We start from the raw sequence: 20,035 nt of genomic DNA, 5'->3' as shown, positions 1-20,035 counted from the left end.
TACTTCCAGTGCCCACCATCTAGTGTGACAACAGCAACAGTACCTACTGTGTTTGCAATGGCCTGCTGACCTAAAGCATTTAATCCTTTTGTGTTTACTTTCTTCTTGTTGCTCAGCATGGCAAGTTAGTCCTGTAACTGTATGTTAGGGCATGAATTACTTTCTCAGTTTATATGACTTAAAATGCTACAATTCTTTCACTAGATTTTACAATATAATGAGGTATTCAGCGGAGAAGTATTACTTAAAATAAGTAAAGCAGTGACAATTAACATTGTTAATTGTCTATAATGTGTGACTTATGATCTGAATTATCTTTTGTTTATCAGTTTGAATTATCACGTGGCTCAACTTTGTGACTGCCATTTAATGTAATAAAGCATACAATGTAAGTACTAGAATGGATGACTAAACTTTGTTTGAAGAGGCAGATTCATATAAGTATCTTAAATGCATAGGTGGAAAGGTATGGGAATGGAATTGTAGAACATAGGGTAGAATTGTAGAAAGCTGACAGCACAGCTGCAAATGGTAGCTTGATTAAAAATATCATTAATGGACAAGAAATCTGAATAAGGGGATTGCAGGTATCTTAGCAAAAGTTCAGGACTGGAGGAGATTAGGGAACTAAGGAGGGATGAAGTCAGAGAGAGGTTTTAATATGGAAATGCGAAGTTTTAAACTGAGGTGATATCAGGTTTGGATCCAACTAGGTCATAGAATACATATGTACCATAAGTTTTATTTGGAAATGTTGTAAATAATTTCATGGGGCATACTAGCAGATTATGGTAATGTATTGTGTAGTCCTTATTGCAAGTCATGTACTCTTTACATGAACGGAATTCTCTATTAACTATGCAATAAAGGGTCATGCTGAAATGAAAAATTATGTATTGCTTGGAGATAGTGGTAAATCACAGAAAGGAGAATGAGCATCTCAGAGATATCCAATTGTAAGCCAATGTTTCAAAGTGTGTCCTTTTAGTTTCTCGTTTTGAAAAGAAACATACCTTCCACATCTATCTCACTGATATTCAAATCAGACACACATAGGTTTTGGATACTTAGTAAATGAAGGGATTGGAGGATAGTATCAGAGAATGGAGTTGACAGAGAAAGTCAGCTGTGATGTTACTGGAGGGTGTAGCAAGCTCAAAGAGCCCAATAGATGCTTGTGCTCCTATTTATTATGGGCACATCAAATCCTTTCAGATTCTTAAATCCTCTATTGAATCAGGTTATTTCTAGAGAAAAAAATAACAATGTTTGATCTTCCTGATATCAACCATTTAAATTAGTCTGTCCCTGGAAATAATAATGAGGTTTGCAGGCAGGACTGGAGACAGATGTTTGTCTAAATGAAACATGAATAATGTTGCGGAGGACAAAGTTCTACAGAAGTATATGATGACTTCTCACCCACCAGTTAACTTTTAGGTACAGGTTTAAATGCTGTGGCCTGCATGTCAGCGTGGCACTAAAGATTTAAATTAATTACAGACAGGCTTCAGAAGTTTCCAATCTTCTTGGCCGTGGTTTACACCTTACAATTTCATATGGAAACTGTATGTAAGACTGGAAAAGGTGTGTCAGATCTCCCACAGAGATATTAAATTCATTTTGCTGAACATTGCAATTTTAAGGAAACAATCTCATTGCACAATGCAGTTAAGATTCAGAAACTAATCTGCACCTCTAAACTATTTTCAGTAACTCTCCCTCATTCCTTGCCCTGCATGAGGTTCAATTCCCTTTATTTTCTTCACTCATTGAATGTGGGCATCACAAGCCAGGTCAGCATTCATTGACCATCCCTAGTTACCCTTGAGGTGGTGATGGTGAATTGCCAGCTTGAACTGCTGCAATTCATGTGGTGTGGCTACACCCACAATAATGTTAGACAGGGAGTTCCATGATTTTGACACGGCAACTTTGAAGGAATGATGACAGATGCCCAAGTCAGGATAGTGACTGGCTTGGAGGGGAGAGTGCAGGTGGTGGTGTTCCTTGTATTTTCTGCCCTTGCCATTCTAGTTTAAAGTGTTTGTGGGTTTGGAAGGTGCTGTCTAAGGATTAACAGTAGGGTCAAGAGTGTGGTGCTGGAAAAGCACAGCAAGTCTGGTAGCAGACGAGGAGCAGGAAAATCAACGTTTTGGGCAAAAGTACTTCATCAGGAATGAGGCTGGGAGCCTCGGGGGTGAAGAGATAAATGGGAGGGGGGTAGGACTGGGGGTGGGGGGAGGGAGAAGATAGCTGAGAGTGCAATAGGTGGATGGAGGTTGGGTAAAGGTGATAGGTCAGAGGGGAGGATGGAGCCGATAGGTGGGAAGGAAGATGGACAGATAGGACAGGTCATGAGGGCAATGCTGAGTTGGAAGGTTGGATCTGGGATAAGGTGGGGGGAGGGGAAATGAGGAAACTGGTGAAATCCACATTGATGCCATGGGGTTGGACAGTCCTGAGGCAGAAGATGAGGCGTTCTTCCTCCAGGGGTCAGGTGGTTAGTGAGTGGTGATGGAGGAGGCCAGAACCTGCATGTTCTTGGCAGAGTGGGAGGGGAAGTTGAAGTGTTCGGCCATGGGGCAGTGGTGTTGGTTACTGCAGGTGTCCTGGAAATGTTCTCTGCAGCGCTCTGCAACTTAGGCATCCTGTCTTCCCAATGTAGAGGAGACTGCATTGGGAGCAACGAATACAGTAAATGGCATGTGTAGAAGTGCAGATGGAACTTTGATGGATGTGGAAGCCTCCTTTGGGGCCTTGGACAGAGGTGAGGGGGTGGTGTGGGCACAGGTTTTGCAATCCTTGTGATGGTAGGGGAAGGTGCCGGGAGGGGAGGGTGGGTTGGTGAGGGGCGTGGACCTGACAAGGGAGTCGCGGAGGGAACGGTCTTTGCAGAAAGCAGATGGGGTGGGAGGGAAATATATCCCTGGTGGTGGGGTCCATTTGTAGGCGGCGGAAATGGGAGGATGATATGATGCATACGGAGTTTGGTGGGGTGGAAGGTGAGGACCAGGGGGGTTCTGTCCTTGTTGCAGTTGGAGGGGTGGGGTTCGAGGGCAGAGGTGGCGAAGTGGATGAGATGCGCTGGAGGGCATCAACCACCATGTGGGAGAAGAAATTGTAGTCTTTCAAGAAGTAGGCCATCTGTTGTGTTCTGTGGAGGAACTGGTCCTCCTGGGATCAGATGTGGTGGAGGTGGAGGAATTGGGAATAAGGGATAGCATTTTTACAGGAAACAGGGTGGGAGGAGGTCTACTCCAGGTAGCTATAGTGTGTCAGCTGTAACACTCTAACCTCAGAGTGAGAGTTCAAACCCCGCTTTAAAGACTTTAGCACATCATCTACACTGCGAGAGTGCTACACTGTTAGAGATGTCCTATTTTCGACAAAACATTAAATACTGTATAGAAATCACCAGAGCTTTCGAGAGCATTTATTCTACACTTAACCTGTTCTGGATTGTCCTCACATTGCTGCCCATGGGGGTTTGCCATTTGGGTCCTGTATTTAATTATGTTACAGTTGTGGTTACACTTCCAAGGAAGTGTTCCCTTGGTGGTAAAGAGTGGTTGGGCATCCTGAGGCCAAGGGGGTTCGATGAATAAATGTGATGTCTTTGTAGTTAAGGAGAGAGAGCCCTAAATTACATTCCAGAAGCAGTCGATCGTTGGACAGATGCCCAGTGCCACGTTTCTGCGTGAACAAGACATTTCTCCAAAGACATTGCCTGCTGCTCTTCTGGGAATTGTGTTAACAGCAGCAGATCGCAAAATGAAACTTTCTAAAGGAGTTTTAAACTAACGTCGCGCCGCTGTTTGACGTAGCAGGATTTCTATCTGACTGTGGTTGGTGAGCAACAGCTCACCTGCACTTTTACTGTAAAGTTAATTGTTCAGAAATTAGTTTAAAACTTTAAACGTGGTGATATGTGGAATACGCGGCAATTAACAGGGGCTGAAATGCAGCCCTTGGCCGCGTGTTTTAAGCTGGTGAATTGGCAGCCCCAGTTGACGGAGAGGACTGAACGCCCAGTTTCAACTCGATCACAAAGCCACATCCCAAACTTACCGCAGATTCTCCACGCTCTCCTCCGGGGTCAACTGTTCGAACGTCTTGGCTTCTTCCTTGCCCAAAAAGGCCTCGTGATCGTACTGGAAGTTTTCCGAGTCGGCGTGTACCTGATCGCTGAGCTGTGGCTCTTGATGGACCCGCTCGTGTCTCAAAGTGGGCTTGGGGCAGCCCCCGGCCACACAGAGAAGCAGCAAACAAAGTAGGCGTGGGTTCCCCATGTTGTAATATCTTGGAACAAATGCAACCTGTAACAAAGATACAACCAACAGAGAGAGAAAAAAAATACAACTCTACAAACTTCTGCTTCATTCATTCATTGCATTTTCTCTTATTCATGGAAGAAAATCTCAGATACCTGTTTGAACCGATCCCCGGTGATATGTGGAGCGACTGCTTCTTTTAAGCTACGCACGGGATTCTGTCCCATATAAATTACAAAGTTATTTCAAACCCAGCGGCTAACTTCGTCCCCCACTGCTCCGCTTCAAGTATCAGCCTTTGATGTGGGACTGAGCCACTCAACACTCCGATTGCAGGTTAGAAAGCAGAGTGCCGTTTTGTTAAGGCGCTTCCGATTGGGGAGAGGGCGTGACCGTGTTGGGGGAGGTTGGAAGTCGCCACGTTGCAGGGCTGCAAGAGCAAATCTCGTTGACAATCACTTTTTAACGCATTTCCTTTAACCCATATCTAGAATGCAACCGTTTGTGTCTGTATTCCAACGTGTTTTTGTTCCTTAGCATATCTTCACATATAAAAGTGAAATAGGATCTTGCATGCTCACTGTGGAATACTATTTAGATCTAACGCACTCATGTTACCATCACAAGAGCCATTCAGGTTTTTTTGGACTTTCCATTTAGGAAAATGTTATGTTCATTATTCTTTAGTTGAAGCTCAAACGCCCACAAAAGCCAATGTATAAAAGAACATTGCACTTAATACACATTTTCTGTGACGCTTGGGATATCGTGTTCCGCATAAGGCAAAATAGATCTCAAATGATGCCACAGATGTAAGATAATCTTTCAAAAGAAAAAGTAGGAGTTATTAGGCACAAAAAGGTCTAATTCAGTTTATCCCACCCCAGGAGTTACATTATTCAACAAGTTGTTGATAGAGCGACCATTCTCTTGTCAACGAGTCTACAACAGACACAGAGATGAAGTGAGTAAAACCTGAGGGAGAACTTTAGGAACCATTGATCGAAAGTCATTTGTTCCTCACTATATTTGCCCCACGTGTCTCAGTCACTAATAGGCTGGAATCCAAAATATAGTTTTTATGTGTCTGAAAGAAACCCATACATTTTGCATTTGAGTGCCTCAGTGACGACCATCCAGAGTCTCTGACCTCCATAATATTGAAGTGCTTACAGAGGCTGGTCATGGGCCACATCACCTCTAGCCTCCCAGCCTGCCTCAATCCCCAGCAATTTGCCTCCAGTGAAACAGGTCCACTTTCCTAGCCCTACACTCATCCCTGGAACATTTGGTTAACAAGGATGCCCATGTCCAGTTCCTACTAATTGACTACAGCTCTGTCTTCAATACCATAATCCCGACCAGCCTAATCTCAAAACTCCAAGACCCAAGTCTCAGCTCCGTACTCTGCAACTGGACCCTGAGCTTCCTGACCCATAAATCTCAATCAGTGAAGATAGATAACAGCAGTTCCTCCACGATAACCCTCAACACTAGCACCCAGCAAGGATACATACTCTGCCCCCTACTATACTTAGGTACATGTAGCCAAATTCCGTACAAATGCATCTATAAGTTTGCTGATGACACCGCCATGTTAGGATATTAAACAACAATGAATCAGAATACAGGAAGGAGATAGATACTTGACGTTGTGGTGCAATGATAATTACCTGTCTCACAATGTCAGAAAAACCAAAGAACTGATCATTGACTTCAGGAAGAAAGGAGCAGGACACACCCCTATCTACAACAGTGGAGCTGAGGTGGAGAGGGTTGAAAGCATCAAGTTCCTCGGAGTGGCAATAACCAACACTTTGTCTTGGACCTCCCATGTAGATGTGATAGTCAAGAAAGCACAACAATGCCACTTCATCCTCAGGTGGGTTTGGAAATTTGGCATAACCATATGGACTCTCACCATCTTTTACAGGCGTACTCCAGAAAGCATTCTATCCAGGTGCACAATGGCCTAGAACAGCAACTGCTCTGTCCAGGACTGCAAGAAACTACAGAAAATTATCTGCACAGCCCAGACCATCACGGAAGCCAACCTCCCATCCATGGACTGCATTTACATTTCTCGTTGCCATGAAAAGGCTGCCAACATTAACAAAGACCCCTCTCACCCCAGTAATGCTCTCTTACAACATCATCCATCAGGGAGAAGAGACAGAAGCTTGATCACACACACACGCACGCACACCAACAGGTTTAAGAACAGCTTCTTCCCTGCTGTTATTAGACTGCTGAATGGACCTCTCTAGTGATGTTGATCTTGTTAATGTTGATCTTACTTTGTGTACCTTCTATGCCACCATAATCTTGTGTGCCTTGCTCTGTCTAAGCACCCTATGATGGGGTGTATGTCCTTGTTTTCTATGATCTGCCTGTACTGCTCACAAAACAAAACTTTTCACTGTACTTAGGTACATGTGACTACAGTAAATGAAGCCAAATGAATGATTGAGCTGTGCATGATTCTACATTTCTTTGTTATGTACCTCTTACAGGCTGAGTTTCTTCTTCAGGTCAGGTTCTCTCCACCAGTTGAATCCAAACTTACCAAAGAGCAAGCTGGTTTCAGACCTAGTTGGAGCTGATACCAAATACTGAGTTGCCAGCCACACTGAGACTAGCTACCAATGCCCACTCAACACAGGATCTATAAGATGTAGTAGCAGAGGTGGGGCATTCAGTACATCAAATTGTTTTTTCTGTTTTTCATCAGCAGCAGTAGCTCGAAGGGCGGGAGCTTGGACCAGGGGCCTGCCGGGAACTGTGAGTCGCTGATTTGAGCTTTTATATTTGAAATCAGAGAGCAGAGGTTTCTGGGAAAGGAGGGACTTTTTTTTAGTTCCGCCCAGCTATATAAGTCAGTGTTTTCTAAACCCAAGACCCTACCTTTGTAGAGCCTCCTACCCAACCACCTCCTCAAACCTTAAAGACCAGGGATATGTCAGGTAAGCGTCTCTTCTTTTTTACTTTGTGATAAGGAGGCTAGCATGGATGGCAGTGCAGGGAGAGGAATGTTCCTCCTGCATGATGTTTGAGGTGAGGGATGCCATTAGTGTCCCATCCAAGCACATCTGCAGGAAGTGCACCCAACTCTCGCTCCTCCAAGACTGTATTAGGGAACTGAAGTGGGAGCTGGCTGAACTTCGGATCATTCGGGAGGCAGAGGCTGTAATAGATAAGAGTTACAAGGAAGTAGTTACTCCAAGGTGCGAAGAAAGCTGGGTGACTATTCGAAGGGGGAAAACACAGCCAGTGGAGGGATCCCTTGCGGTCGTTCCCTTGAAAAATATGTATACCATTTTGGATACTGTTGGGGGGGGACGACTTGCCAGGGGTATGCAGTGGAGCCCAGGTGTCTGGCACAGAGCCTGTCCCTGTTACACAGAAGGGAAGGAAGGAAAGGAGGACAGTGTTAGTCATTGGGGACCCAATAGTTAGAGGGTCAGATAGAAGGTTTATTGGGAATGAACGAGACTCATGGTTGGTATGTTGCCTCCTAGGTGCCAGGGTCCATGATGTCTCGGACCGTATCTTTGGGGTCCTGAAGGGAGAGGGTGACCAGCCCCAAGTCATGGTCCACATATGTACCAACGACATAGGTAGAAAGAGGGATAGGGATGTAAGGCAGGATTTCAGGGAGCTAGGGTGGAAGCTGAGAGCTAGAACAAACAGAGTTGTTATCTCTGGTTTGTTACCCATGTCACATGATAGCGAGGCAAGGAATAGGGAGAGATATCAGCTGAACACATGGCTGCAAGGATGGTGCAGGAGGGAAGATTAGGGCTTATTCTGGGGAAGGTGGGACCTGTACAAACAGGATGGTCTTCACTTGAACCAGAGGGGTACTAATATCCTGGGTGGGAAATTTTCTGGTGCTATTTGGGTGGATTTAAACTAGCTCAGCAGGGGGATGGGAACCTGAGGTGTAGTTGCAGTGTGCAGGAGGATGAGAGTAGGGAGGACAGGGACAGGATTTCATGGTCACAGGAATGTGCTGGCAGACAGCAAGCTGGTTTGAAGTGTGTCTACTTCAACACCAGAAGTATCCAAAATAAGGTAGGTGAGCTTGCAGCATGGATAGGTACCTGGGACTTCGATGTTGTGGCCATTTCGGAGACATGGATAGAAACAGGGTGAGGAATGGACGTTACAGGTTCCAGTGTTTAGATCTTTCATTAAGAACAAGCAAGGTGGTAAAAGAGGGGGAGGTGTGGCCTTGTTAGTCAAGGATAGTTTAACAGTGGCTGAAAGAACTTTTGAGGAGGACTCGTCTACTGAGGTAGTGTGGGCTGAGGTTAGAAACAGTAGAGGAGAGGTCACACTGCTTGGCGTTCTTTATAGGCATCCACAGAGTGTCAGGGAGGTGGAGGAGAGAATTGGCAAAAATATTCTGGGTAGGAGTGAAAGGAACAGGGTGGTCATTATGGAGGACTTTAACTTCCCCAACAATGACTGGAAATGCTATAACTCTAGTACGTCGGATGGATCTGTTTTGGTCCAATGTGTACAGGAGGGTTTCCTGACACAGTATGTCAAAGGGCCGACAAGAGGGGAGGCCACACTGGATCTGGTGCTTGGTAATGAACCAGGCCAGGTGTTTGATTTAGTTGTAGGTGAGCACTTTGGAGAGAGTGACCAGTTACATTTAGTTTAGCGATGGAAAGGGATAGATACATGCCACAGGTCAAGAGTTATTGATGGGGCAAGGACAGTTATAATGTGATTAGGCAAGAATTAGGATGCATAGAACGGGGTAGCAAAATGCAGGGGATGTAGGTAATGGAAATGTGGGGCTGGTTTAAGGAACAGGTATTGCGTATCCTTGATGGGTATATCCCTTTCAGGCAGGGAGGAAGTGATAAGGTAAGGGAACCATGGTTTACCACAGAAATTACATATCTTGCTAAGCAGAAGGAGGCTTATGTGTTAATGAGACAAGATGGTTCAGATGAGGCAATGAAGAGTTACAGATCAGCTAGGAAGGATTTAAAGAGAGAGTTAAGAAGAGCAAAGAGAGGACACAAACAGTCTTTATCAAATAGAATAAAGGAGAACCCTAAAGCTTCCTCTCGGTATGTGAGGAATAAAAGGATGACTAGAGTAGGAATAGGGCCAGCCAAAGACAGAAGTTGGAAGTTGAGTGTGGACCCTGTGGAGATTGGAGAGGTGTTAAACGAACATTTCTCAATGGCTTTCACTCAGGAAAAGGAGAATATTGTAGAGGAGAAGAATGAGATACGAGATATTAGACTAGAAAGGATTGAGGTTAGTTACGAAGAGGTGTTCTCAATTCTAGAAGGAGTGAAAGTAGACAAGTCCCCTGGGCCGGATGGGATTTATTTGAGGATTCTCTGGGAAGCTAGGGAGGAGATAGCAGAGCCTTTGGCTTTGATATTTGAGTTGTCATTGTCTACAGGTTTAGTACCGGAGGATTGCAAATGTTGTGCCCTTGTTCAAAAAGGGCAGTAAAGATGACCTAGGTAATTATAGGCCTTATCGGCTGAGAGGTGGCAAATGGAGTTTAATGCAACTAAATGTGAGGTGATTCACTTTGGCAAGCCTTACTTCTGTTGTAGGAAAGGTTTTCAAAAGGATTATAAGAGATAGGATTTATAATCATCTAGCAAGCAACAATTTGATTTCAGATAGTCAGCATGGTTTTCGTCAAGGGCAAGTTATGTCTCACAAACTTCATTGAGGTTTTTGAGAAGGTGACCAAGCATGTAGATGAGGGTAGGGCAGTTGATATGGTATACTTGGACTTCAGTAAAGCCTTTGAATGGTAGGCTGTTGGAGAAAATTCAGAAGCATAGGATTGAGGGTAATTTAGCAGTTTGGATTAGAAATTGGTTTTCTGAACGAAGGCAGCGAGTGGTGGTTGGTGGAAAATATTCAGCCTGGAATTCGGTTATGAGTGATGTGCCACAAGGATCTGTTTTGGGTCCACTGCTGTTTGTCATTTTATAAATGACTTAGATGCAGGCATAGGTGGATGGATTTTGCAGATGACACTAAAGTCGGTGGAGTAGTGGACAGTTTAGAAGAATGTTACAGGTTGCGGGGGACTTGGATAAACTGCAGAATTGGGCTGAGAGGTGGCAAATGGAATTTAATGCAACTAAATGTGAGGTGATTCACTTTGGCAAGAATAACAGGAAGGCAGAGTACTGGGTCAATGGAAAGATTCTTGGTAGTGTGAATGGGCAGAGGAATCTTGGAGTCCATGTACGTAGATCCCTGAAAGTTGCCACCCAGGATGATAGTGTTGTTAAGAAGGCATACGGTGTATTTGGTTTCATTGGTAGAGGGATTGAGTTCCAGAGCCGCAATATCATGCTGCAACTATACAAAACGTTAGTGCGGCCGCACTTGGAATATTGTGTACCGTTCTGGTTGCCATATTTCGGGAAGACTGTGGAAGCATTGGAAAAGATGCAGAGGAGATTTACCAGCATGTTGCCTGATCTGAGGGAAGGTCTTATTAGGAACGGCTGAAAGGCTTAGGTCAGTTCTCATTGGAAAGAAGAAGGCTAAGAGGGAATTTGATAGAGACATACAAGATGATCAGAGGATTAGATAGAGTAGACAGTGAAAGTCTTTTTCCTAGGATGATGACATCAGCTTGTACGAGGGGAAATAACTACAAATTGAGGGGTGATAGCACTCCTCAAACATTTCAGAAGATTCCCCCGGCCTCTGGAACTGCTCGGATGCCATTAGCCATGCAGCTGCTGCAGCTACCATCCCCACGGAGATTGATGATGTCACTTCCGCCCCAATCATGGCTGCTTCCACAACCACTTCCGCCCCTCACAATTCCTCATGCACCACACGTGATATCACTTCCGTCCCTCACATCATTGCTGATGTCACATGCTCAGTGACCTCCGCTGCCCCCACTGCCGTGTTTGCCACTACTTCCACCCCCACCAATGCCACTCACCTCCATTCTGCTGACATGCCCCCCACAGATCCCACTGTCACCATCCCCGCCCCCCCAGAACCCTGAGAGGAACACCACTGCTGCTCATGACTCCACCCCCATTCCCCCCACCACCACACCGACTCCAGTTACGGGCTCCGCCCCAACTCCCAGCTCCACACCCACACCAGATCCCAGCTCCCAGCCCTGCCGAGTTTTCACCATCCCACCAGACTTCCCCCTCACTGAGGACGAATGATCAGTCCTCAGCAAAAGCTTCACCTTCATCCCCCTCCGCCCACGCATCAATGAATTTAATACACGCAGTGACGTCAAACACTTCTTCCACCGCCTCTGCCTCCAAGCTTACTTTCACAATCAGGACTCCAGCACACCCTCCGAGGACCCCTTCCCCTGCCTCCAACACACTCCATCCACCTGGACACCCCGTGCTGGCCTATTACTCGCCCTCGCCCTCTTCATTTCCAACTGCCGCCGGGACATTAACCGCCTCAACCTGTCTACCCCCCTCCCCCACTCCAACCTCTCATCCTCACAACGCGCTGCCCCCCACTCCCTCTGCTCCAATCCTGACCTCACCATCAAGCCAGCAGATAAAAGGGGTGCAATGTTAGTTTGGCGCACTGACCTCTACACCGCTGAAGCCAGATGCCAAGTCGAAGCCACCTCCTCCTACTGCCCCCTCGACCATGACCCCAACCCCCATCTCCAAACCATCATCTCCCACACCATATAGAACCTCATCACCTCAGGAGATCTCCCAACCACAGCTTCCAACCTAATAGTCCGGGAAACCCGCACTGCCCGGTTCTACCTCCTTCCCAAGATCCACAAGCCTGACCACCCTGGCCGACCCATTGTCTCAGCATGCTCCTGCCCCACTGAACTCATCTCTACCTACCTGGACTTGTCCTATCCCCCCTAGTTCAGGAACTCCCCACATACATTCGAGACACCACCTTTGCCCTCCACCTCCTGCAAGACTTCAGTTTCCCCGGCTCCCAATGCCTCATCTTCACCATGGATATCCAATCCCTCTACACCTTCATCCATCATGACCAGGGCATCCAAGTCCTCCGTTTCTTCCTCTCCCGACGTCCCCAACAGTACCCTTCCACCAACACTCTCATTCGTTTGGCTGAACTGGTCCTCCTTTGAATCCTCCCACTTCCTCCAGACCAAAGGGGTAGCCATGGGCACCCGTATGGGCCCCAGCTATGTCTGTCTCTTTGTTGGTTGCGTAGAACAGTCCATCTTCCATAATTACACCGGCACTACTTCCCACCTCTTCCTCCGCTACATTGATGACTGCATTGGCGCCACCTCGTGCTCCTGTGAGGAGGTTGGGCAATTCATCAACTTCACCAACACATTCCACCCTGACCTTACATTTACCTGGATCATCTCTGACACCTCCCTCCCCTTCTTGGACCTCTCCATTTCCATTCATGATGACCGACTTGACACCGACATGTTTTACAAACCCACCGACTCCCACAGCTACCTGGATTACTCCTCTTCCCACCCTAACTCCTGCAAAAATGCCATCCCATATTCCGAATTCCTCTGCCTCCGCCATATCTGCTCCCAGGAGGACCAGTTCTACCACAGAACACACTAGATGGCCTCCTTCTTTAGAGACTGCAATTTCCCTTCCCATGTGGTTAAAGATGCCCTCCAACACATCTCGTCCACATCCTGCACCTCTGCCCTCAGACCCCACCCCTCCAATCGTAACAAGGACAGAACCCCCTGGTGCTCACCTTCCACCCTGCCAATCTTCGCATAAACCAAATCATCCGCCACCTCCAAACAGACCCACTACCAGGGATATACTTCCCTCCCCACCCCTTTTTGCCTTCCGCAAAGACCGTTCCCTCCATGACTACCTGGTCAGGTCCACGCCCCCCCCAACAACCTACCCTCCCGTCCGAGCACCTTCCCCTGCCACCGCAGGAATTGCAAAACTTGCGCCCACACCTCCTCCCTCACCTCCATCCAAGGCCCGAAAGGAGCCTTCCATATCCATTAAAGTTTTACCTGCACGTGCACCAATATCATTTATTGTATCCGTTGCTCCCAATGCGGTCTCCTCTACATTGGGGAGACTGGACGCCTCCTAGCAGAGCACTTTAGGTAACATCTCTGGGACACCCGCACCAATCAACCACACCGCCCTGTGGCCCAACATTTCAACTCCCCCTCCCACTCTGCCTAGGACATGGAGGTCCTGGGCCTCCTTCACCGCCGCTCCCTCACCAACAGAGGCCTGGAAGAAGAACACCTCATCTTCCTCCTCGGAACACTTCAACCCAGGACATCAATATGGACTTCACCAGTTTCCTCATTTTCCCTCCCCCCACCTCACCCCAGCTCCAAGCTTCTAGCTCAGCACTGTCCCCATGACTAGTCCCACCTGCCTATCTTCCTTTCCACCTATCTTCTCCACCCTCCTCTCTGACCTATCACCTTCATCCCACCCCCATCCACCCATTGTACTCTTTGCTACCTTCCCCCACCCTCCTCCCTGACCTATCACCTTCATCCTCACCCCTATTCACCTATTGTACTCTATGCTACTCTCTTCCCACCCCCACCCTCCTCTCACTTATCTCTCCACCCTTCAGGCACTCTGCCTGTCTTCCTGATGAAGGGCTTTTGCCCGAAACATCGATTTTACTGCTCCTCGGATGCTGTCTGAACTGCTGTGCTTTTCCAGCATCACTCTCATCCAGAATCTGGTTTCTAGCATCTGCAGTCATTGTTTTTACCTGGGTGATAGATTTAAGACTGATGTCAGCGGCAGGTTCTTTACTCAGAGAGTGGTAAGGTCATGTAATGCCCTCTCTGCCAATGTAGTTAACTCAGCCACATTAGGGAGATTTAAACAAAGCTTGGATAAGCACAGGGATGATGATGGGATAGGGTAGGGGACGAGCTGAGAATAGTTCACAGGTCAGCACAACATTGAGGGCTGAAGGGCCTGTTCTGTGGTGTATTGTTCTATGTTCTAAATCTGCTCTGTCATTTAATGAGATCACCCATAAACCTTTCACCAGCATATCACATGATATGACAATATGGTCTTCTGTTGAAAGGTGCCAGATTTTCCCAGTGTCAGGCTACAATATACTTTCTTCAATGCTGAACAACAACGATATAGGGTTTAACTGAACAAGTTCCCCAGTGACTCACAATGGTAGAGTTCCTCATAATTCTGTTTTTGCTCGAATCTTCTCATCTGTGTGAGTAATATGCCTCCCAACCTCTTGCTAATGAAAATTATCTGGTCCATTCTATCTAAGCAACCAACCTTGAAGATCTCAACAGCATCTTGTCCTCGGACTTAGAAATAATGGAGCAATATCTGAACTAATGGTCACTCCATCCAAACCTGATTAAGACCGTGGCCAATGATTCCCACTGCAGCAATCATTTGGTTAAAAGTGAGCTAGAAATCTCCTATTGACACACATTGGTGATGCTTTTGCTGATGTTGACTCTGCCTTCTCTCCATGGATGCTGCCAGACCAGCTAATGTTCTCCAGCAATTTCTGATTTTATTTTCAATCTTTGTACTGTTAACATTGTTGTAGAGTGCTTTTCAACCGAATATTACTCCTGTGTACACACAGACAGAGCAGTCGCACAAAATGCTTATACATATCCCTGAACATATCGATAATCAGTGATGGAATGGCTCTTGTCCTGTCTAATATCCCATCTCATGATGTGCACCAGAGGACACAACCATTGACATAGTTTAACTGCATTAAAGACAACTCAGAACTGCCAATCCCTGAAGATCTTCAAAACATGCCAAACATGAATCTCACATTTCACAAACTTTTCTAGAGTTCTGACAAGGCTTTGAGCAATGCAACTTCTCACAAAAAAGAACAAATATTACAACCTTTGGGCTGACAACAAAATCAATTGCAAATATCTGGGGAATTAACAGACATAGAGCCTTCAGAGTTTGACATCCCTCAATCTGTTGGTCTACACTCAACAGGACTTGAATCCTCTATACAAGGACTTCACACCTCTTCCATAACTGGAATTTCAGGAATAATCCTACATGTGACTGTGACCAAAATAGAAATTGCTGGAAAAGCACAGCAGGTCTAGCAGCATCAGTGGAGAGAAATCAGAGTTAACATTTTGGATGGAGTGGCCCTTCCTCAGAACTCAGTTTCAACAACATTTAAACAAAAGGATGGTCAGTGTATAGGGCAGGGTACCAAGAGAATTACAAAGACAAAAATAGAATTGCTGGAAAAGCTCAGCAGGTCGGGCAGCATCTGGGGAGAGAAATCAGAGTTAACTGAGTTCTGAGGAAGGGCCACTCCACCCAAAACGTTAACTCTGATTTCTCTCCACTGATACGCCTGACCTGCTGAGCTTTTCCAGCAATTTCTATCTTTGTCTTTGATTTACAGCATCTGCAGTCCTTTCCATTTTTAATGTGTGACCACCTGAATCAGACTGTTCATCACATTCAGAACAACTGTGACCTATAACCATTCACTACAGAATTCATGGTAATCTGCTTAACAAGACACAGAAAATACATTAGTGCTTAAACTTGGAAAAAAGTGCCAGCAAGATGCCATAAGAAATAGATTTAAAGGATTCAATACTAAATGCCTTTGTCATTCCCCTGGGTACCCTGTTCTATAGACTGACTATCCTTTAGTTGAAATGTTCGTATAGATTTAGGTTGAATTTGCCCTGTTTTAATGCAGACCATGTCCCCTGACTCTACTGTCTGGACAAAACAAAATAGCTTGCTTACATCTATGTTGTCTAGTCCGTTTACAATCTTAAAAAAAGAGCAACTATTTCACCTCCTAACCACCTTTCAGATGAGAAGGTGGCGATTTAAGTTTATAAATCTCATTTCTCAGGTCAGCTAAACTAAGATCACAGGTAAGATGCTGAGAATTCTGCAGAGAGTAACTCACCTCCTGACTCCTGAAAACCTGTCCATCTTCTACGAGGCACAAGTCAGGAGTGTGATAGAATATTGTCCACTTGTCTGGAGGGGTGCAGTTCCAATAACACTCAAGAAGCTTGACACCATCCAGGACAATGGGAACACGACCACATGCAAATTCCCCTCCAAGCCACTCCCTGTCCTGACTTGGAAATATATCATGTTCCTTCAGTGTCGCTGGGTCAAAATCCTGGTATTACCTCCCTCAGAGCATTGTGGGTCAACTGACAGCACGTGGACTGGATGTAGTAGCAGAGATAGGCCATTTAGCCTATCAAATCTGCTCTGTCATTCAGTTGGACTGCACCACAACCTTTTCAAGGGCGACTAGAGATGGGCAATAAATGCTGACCAGTCAGCGATGCCCAACCAGTAAATTTAAAAAAGCCTTATCTTTTACATTGACATTGGAGTCACTGATGGGATCACCAGATAATGCTCCCAAGGCTAATAGGTGGATGCATCTTTTTGAAGATTCAGTGGCTTCCTCCTCAGAGGTGGAAGGATAGCTAAGAATCTCTAGTGCTGGCATTTCGCAGTGATTCACTGGCTAGTGTTTGTACTTATCTAAGAGAGGGAATTAGTTTTCAAGAAGGATAAAAACTCATGCTGATTACGTTATATTTGTGGTAATGGGAGAGCTTCATCTCACAATGAAGTTTAATGGATTAGTTGCATACTGAGATCTTTCTATCCCTATATGAGCAGTCATGCTCTTCTCTGGCCAAATCCAGAATTTTTTTTCAGAGGGAATGAGGAGTCTGATGTCCAACACTCGCTACATCTCTCAGTGAAGTTGTTTGCCAATGCTTCCTGCAGTGAGACAAATAAGAGGGATTTAATATATTGGAAGCGAATAGATCAGCAACTAGTGGTGATGCATGAACAGGAGAAGTGGTGAGGTGTCCCTACTGAGTGAATAAGAAAAACAGAGGAGAGAAATAATTAGTAGCTTCAAAGATGAGGTAGGTGACAACTGTTGAGTGGACATGTTGCATGCAATACTGAGAGTTGTAGCTCATCGCCCTTGGTGAGATGTGTGTATGTTTGTGTATATAGTGAATATAGCTCCAGAGATGTGTTCAATGGGAGGACCCTGCAGAGGCAAGCCTCTGTGGCTGTGGATTCCCTAAGAATGATGCTCATGAGCCCAGTTGTATAATGAGGTGAAGAGAAGAAGATTGAATGATAAAACAGCCTCCAAGCCATGGTGGATCGGGCACCATGAATCTCACTCAACAAAACACTTTAAATGAAAATGAGAAAATTCTGCCCATTAAATAGTATTTTAAATCAGCTATATGCAGAACCTAACAGCCAACAAAATAATTATCATGTTTGTCTGGAAAACAACAGTAACAGAGCAGCTAATTGGTGAAGCACTTTGTAATGTCTTGGGGATGTGAAATATGGAATATAAATGCAGTCTGTTCAATTTTCTTTCATTTCACATGATTCACATAAGATTATTTATCATTATGCTTACTTTATTAATCAATAATCATAATATGACATCTGAAGAAACGACATTTGATGTTCAGCCCCTTGAGTCTGTTCCACCGTTCAATTATATCACCAATTATGTTAAAAAAACTACTGAGCCATCTTAATGCTATTACTGAACAAAAATCTATCAATCTCAGTTTTGAAACTTTCAATCAGCCTTAACAGAATCTTGGAAGTATTGAGTTATTGATTTTTATTGATTTTGTTATTGGAAATGTTTATCCCTGAATGGTCTAGCTCCAATTTTAAGGTTGTTCACCATGGAGCCCTTTTTTTTAAACTTACCCTAGGTCCTTTGGGGTGGTTTTGTCAAGTGATTTCTGTGAAAGTGGAATGAAATAACATGGCTGTCAGACTGGTTTGAACAGCTCTACTTGGGCTTATAAATGTGAGTTCAGTACTCGGCCAAGAAGTAAACACCTCTTCTATCTTGAAAGCTGTTAAGCATTTTAAAGTTTGGCTGAGTTTGGTACTTACAGCACAAACCTACCCAAATACTTGACCCAACTGACATTAACTTCAACAGCTGTGTTCAATGCTTCTATTGTGATCCATTTGACCTCGAATTTTCTGCTGGTGTTAACAGGTATAAGGTACTTTTAAAGGAAAGTATTCCAGGCTCAGACAGTGCATTTAATATTTTTTTCTGTGTCACAAGAGAACCGGAAACACTTGGGAGAACCACATTCTGCAAAGATGGTGTTTCATTATTTCACTTCCCCTCAAAGGATGTCCTGGTAGAGGCAAAAGTTAGTCCAAAGTAGATATAAATCCAACTGATGGGAAATCATAAAACATTTTTTCTTTGTTTAACAGAATGCTTGACAGGTGCTGAAACCATGCTATTGAGAAACTGACTTCTGTGCAATCCATCTGTAGTTCTGATGAAAAGTCACTTGACTTGAAATATTTGCTCTCTTTTCTTCCTACCAATGCTGCCAGACCAGCTGAGCTTCACCAGCAATTTCTATTTTTGTTGCAGGAGAAATAACTGTGTTAAAGTGTTTTTTAAACTTATGATTACAAAGAAATGACGATAGAGCCTGCTGGAGTGGACTGGGAAAGAAATTTAAAGATGATTGATGAACATTAGATTTAGTACTGGGTAACGAGCCTGGCCAGGTGTTAGATTTGGAAGTAGGTGAGCACTTTGGAGACAGCGATCACAATTCTGTCAGGTTTACTTTAGTGATGGAAAGGGATAGGTGTACTCCACCGAGCAAGAGTTACAGCTGGGGGAAGGGAAATTACGATGCAATTAGGAAAGATTTAGGAAGCGTAGAATGGGGAAGGAAACTGCAGGGGATGAGCACATTAAAAATGTAGAGCTTATTCAAGGAAAAGCTCCTGTGTGCCCTAGATAAGTATGTACCTGTCAGGCAGGGAGGAAGATATAGAATGCGTGAGCTGTGGTTTACTAAGGAAGTGGAATCCCTGGTCAAGAAGAAGAAGAAGGCTTATGTTAGGACAAAATGTGAAAACTCAGTTAGGGCACTTGAAGTCAGGAAAGACCTAAAAAGAGAGCTCAGAAGAGCCAGAAGGAGACATGAGAATTTGTTGGCGGATAGGATCAGGGTTAACCCTAAGGCTTTCCATAGGTATGTCAGGAATAAAAGAATGACGAGAGTTAAATTAGGACCAATCAAGGATAATAGTGGGAAGTTGTGTGTGGAGTCAGAGGAGATAGGGGAAGCACTAAATAAATATTTTTCAACAGTGTTCACTACAGAAAATGAAAATGTTGGCAAGGAAGATACAGAGATACTTGCATCCAGACTAGAAGACTAGAAGAGATTGAGGTTCACAAGGAAGAGGTATTAGAAATACTGCAGAGTGTGAAAATAGACAAGTCCCCTGGGCCAGATCGGATCTATCCTAGGATCCTCTGGGAAGCAAAGGAAGAGATTGCCGAGCCTTTGGCATTGATTTTCAAATCATCATTTTCTACAGGAATAGTGCCTGAGGACTGGAGGATAGCAAATGTGGTTCCCTTGTTCAAAAAGGGTAGTAGAGACAACCCTGGTTAATACAGACCATTGAGTCTCACTTCAGTTGTTGGCAAAGTGTTGGAAAAGGTTATAAGAGATATGATTTATAACCATCTAGAAAAGAATAATCTGATCAGGGATAGTCAGCACAGTTTTGTGAAGGGTGGGTCGTGCCTAACGAATCTTATTGACTTTTTTGACAAAGTGACCAAACAGGTAGATGAGAGTAAACCGGCTGATGTGATGTGATTTATATGGATTTCAGCAAGGCATTCAATAAGGTTCCCCACAGTAGGCTATTATACAA

General features: G+C 44.9%; 1 protein-coding gene across 1 annotated transcript in view; it reads right to left on the bottom strand.

Moving 5' to 3' along the window:
* Positions 1-4,583, bottom strand: part of rcn1 (reticulocalbin 1, EF-hand calcium binding domain) — a 48,621-nt gene extending 44,038 nt beyond the window's left edge. The window contains exons 1-2 of the mRNA XM_072592604.1: positions 4,430-4,583; positions 4,072-4,319 (exon numbers count right to left, since the gene is read on the bottom strand). Coding sequence (XP_072448705.1) covers positions 4,072-4,319; positions 4,430-4,501 — 320 coding nt within the window. The 5' untranslated portion in view covers positions 4,502-4,583. The remainder of the gene's footprint in view (positions 1-4,071; positions 4,320-4,429) is intronic.
* Positions 4,584-20,035: the final 15,452 nt, after the last annotated feature.

Source organism: Chiloscyllium punctatum, chromosome 22 (assembly GCF_047496795.1).
Source record: "Chiloscyllium punctatum isolate Juve2018m chromosome 22, sChiPun1.3, whole genome shotgun sequence".
Taxonomy (NCBI): Eukaryota; Metazoa; Chordata; class Chondrichthyes; order Orectolobiformes; family Hemiscylliidae; genus Chiloscyllium; species Chiloscyllium punctatum.
Note: the sequence above shows the minus strand (reverse complement) of the source record. Positions and strands in the feature narration are given on the sequence as shown.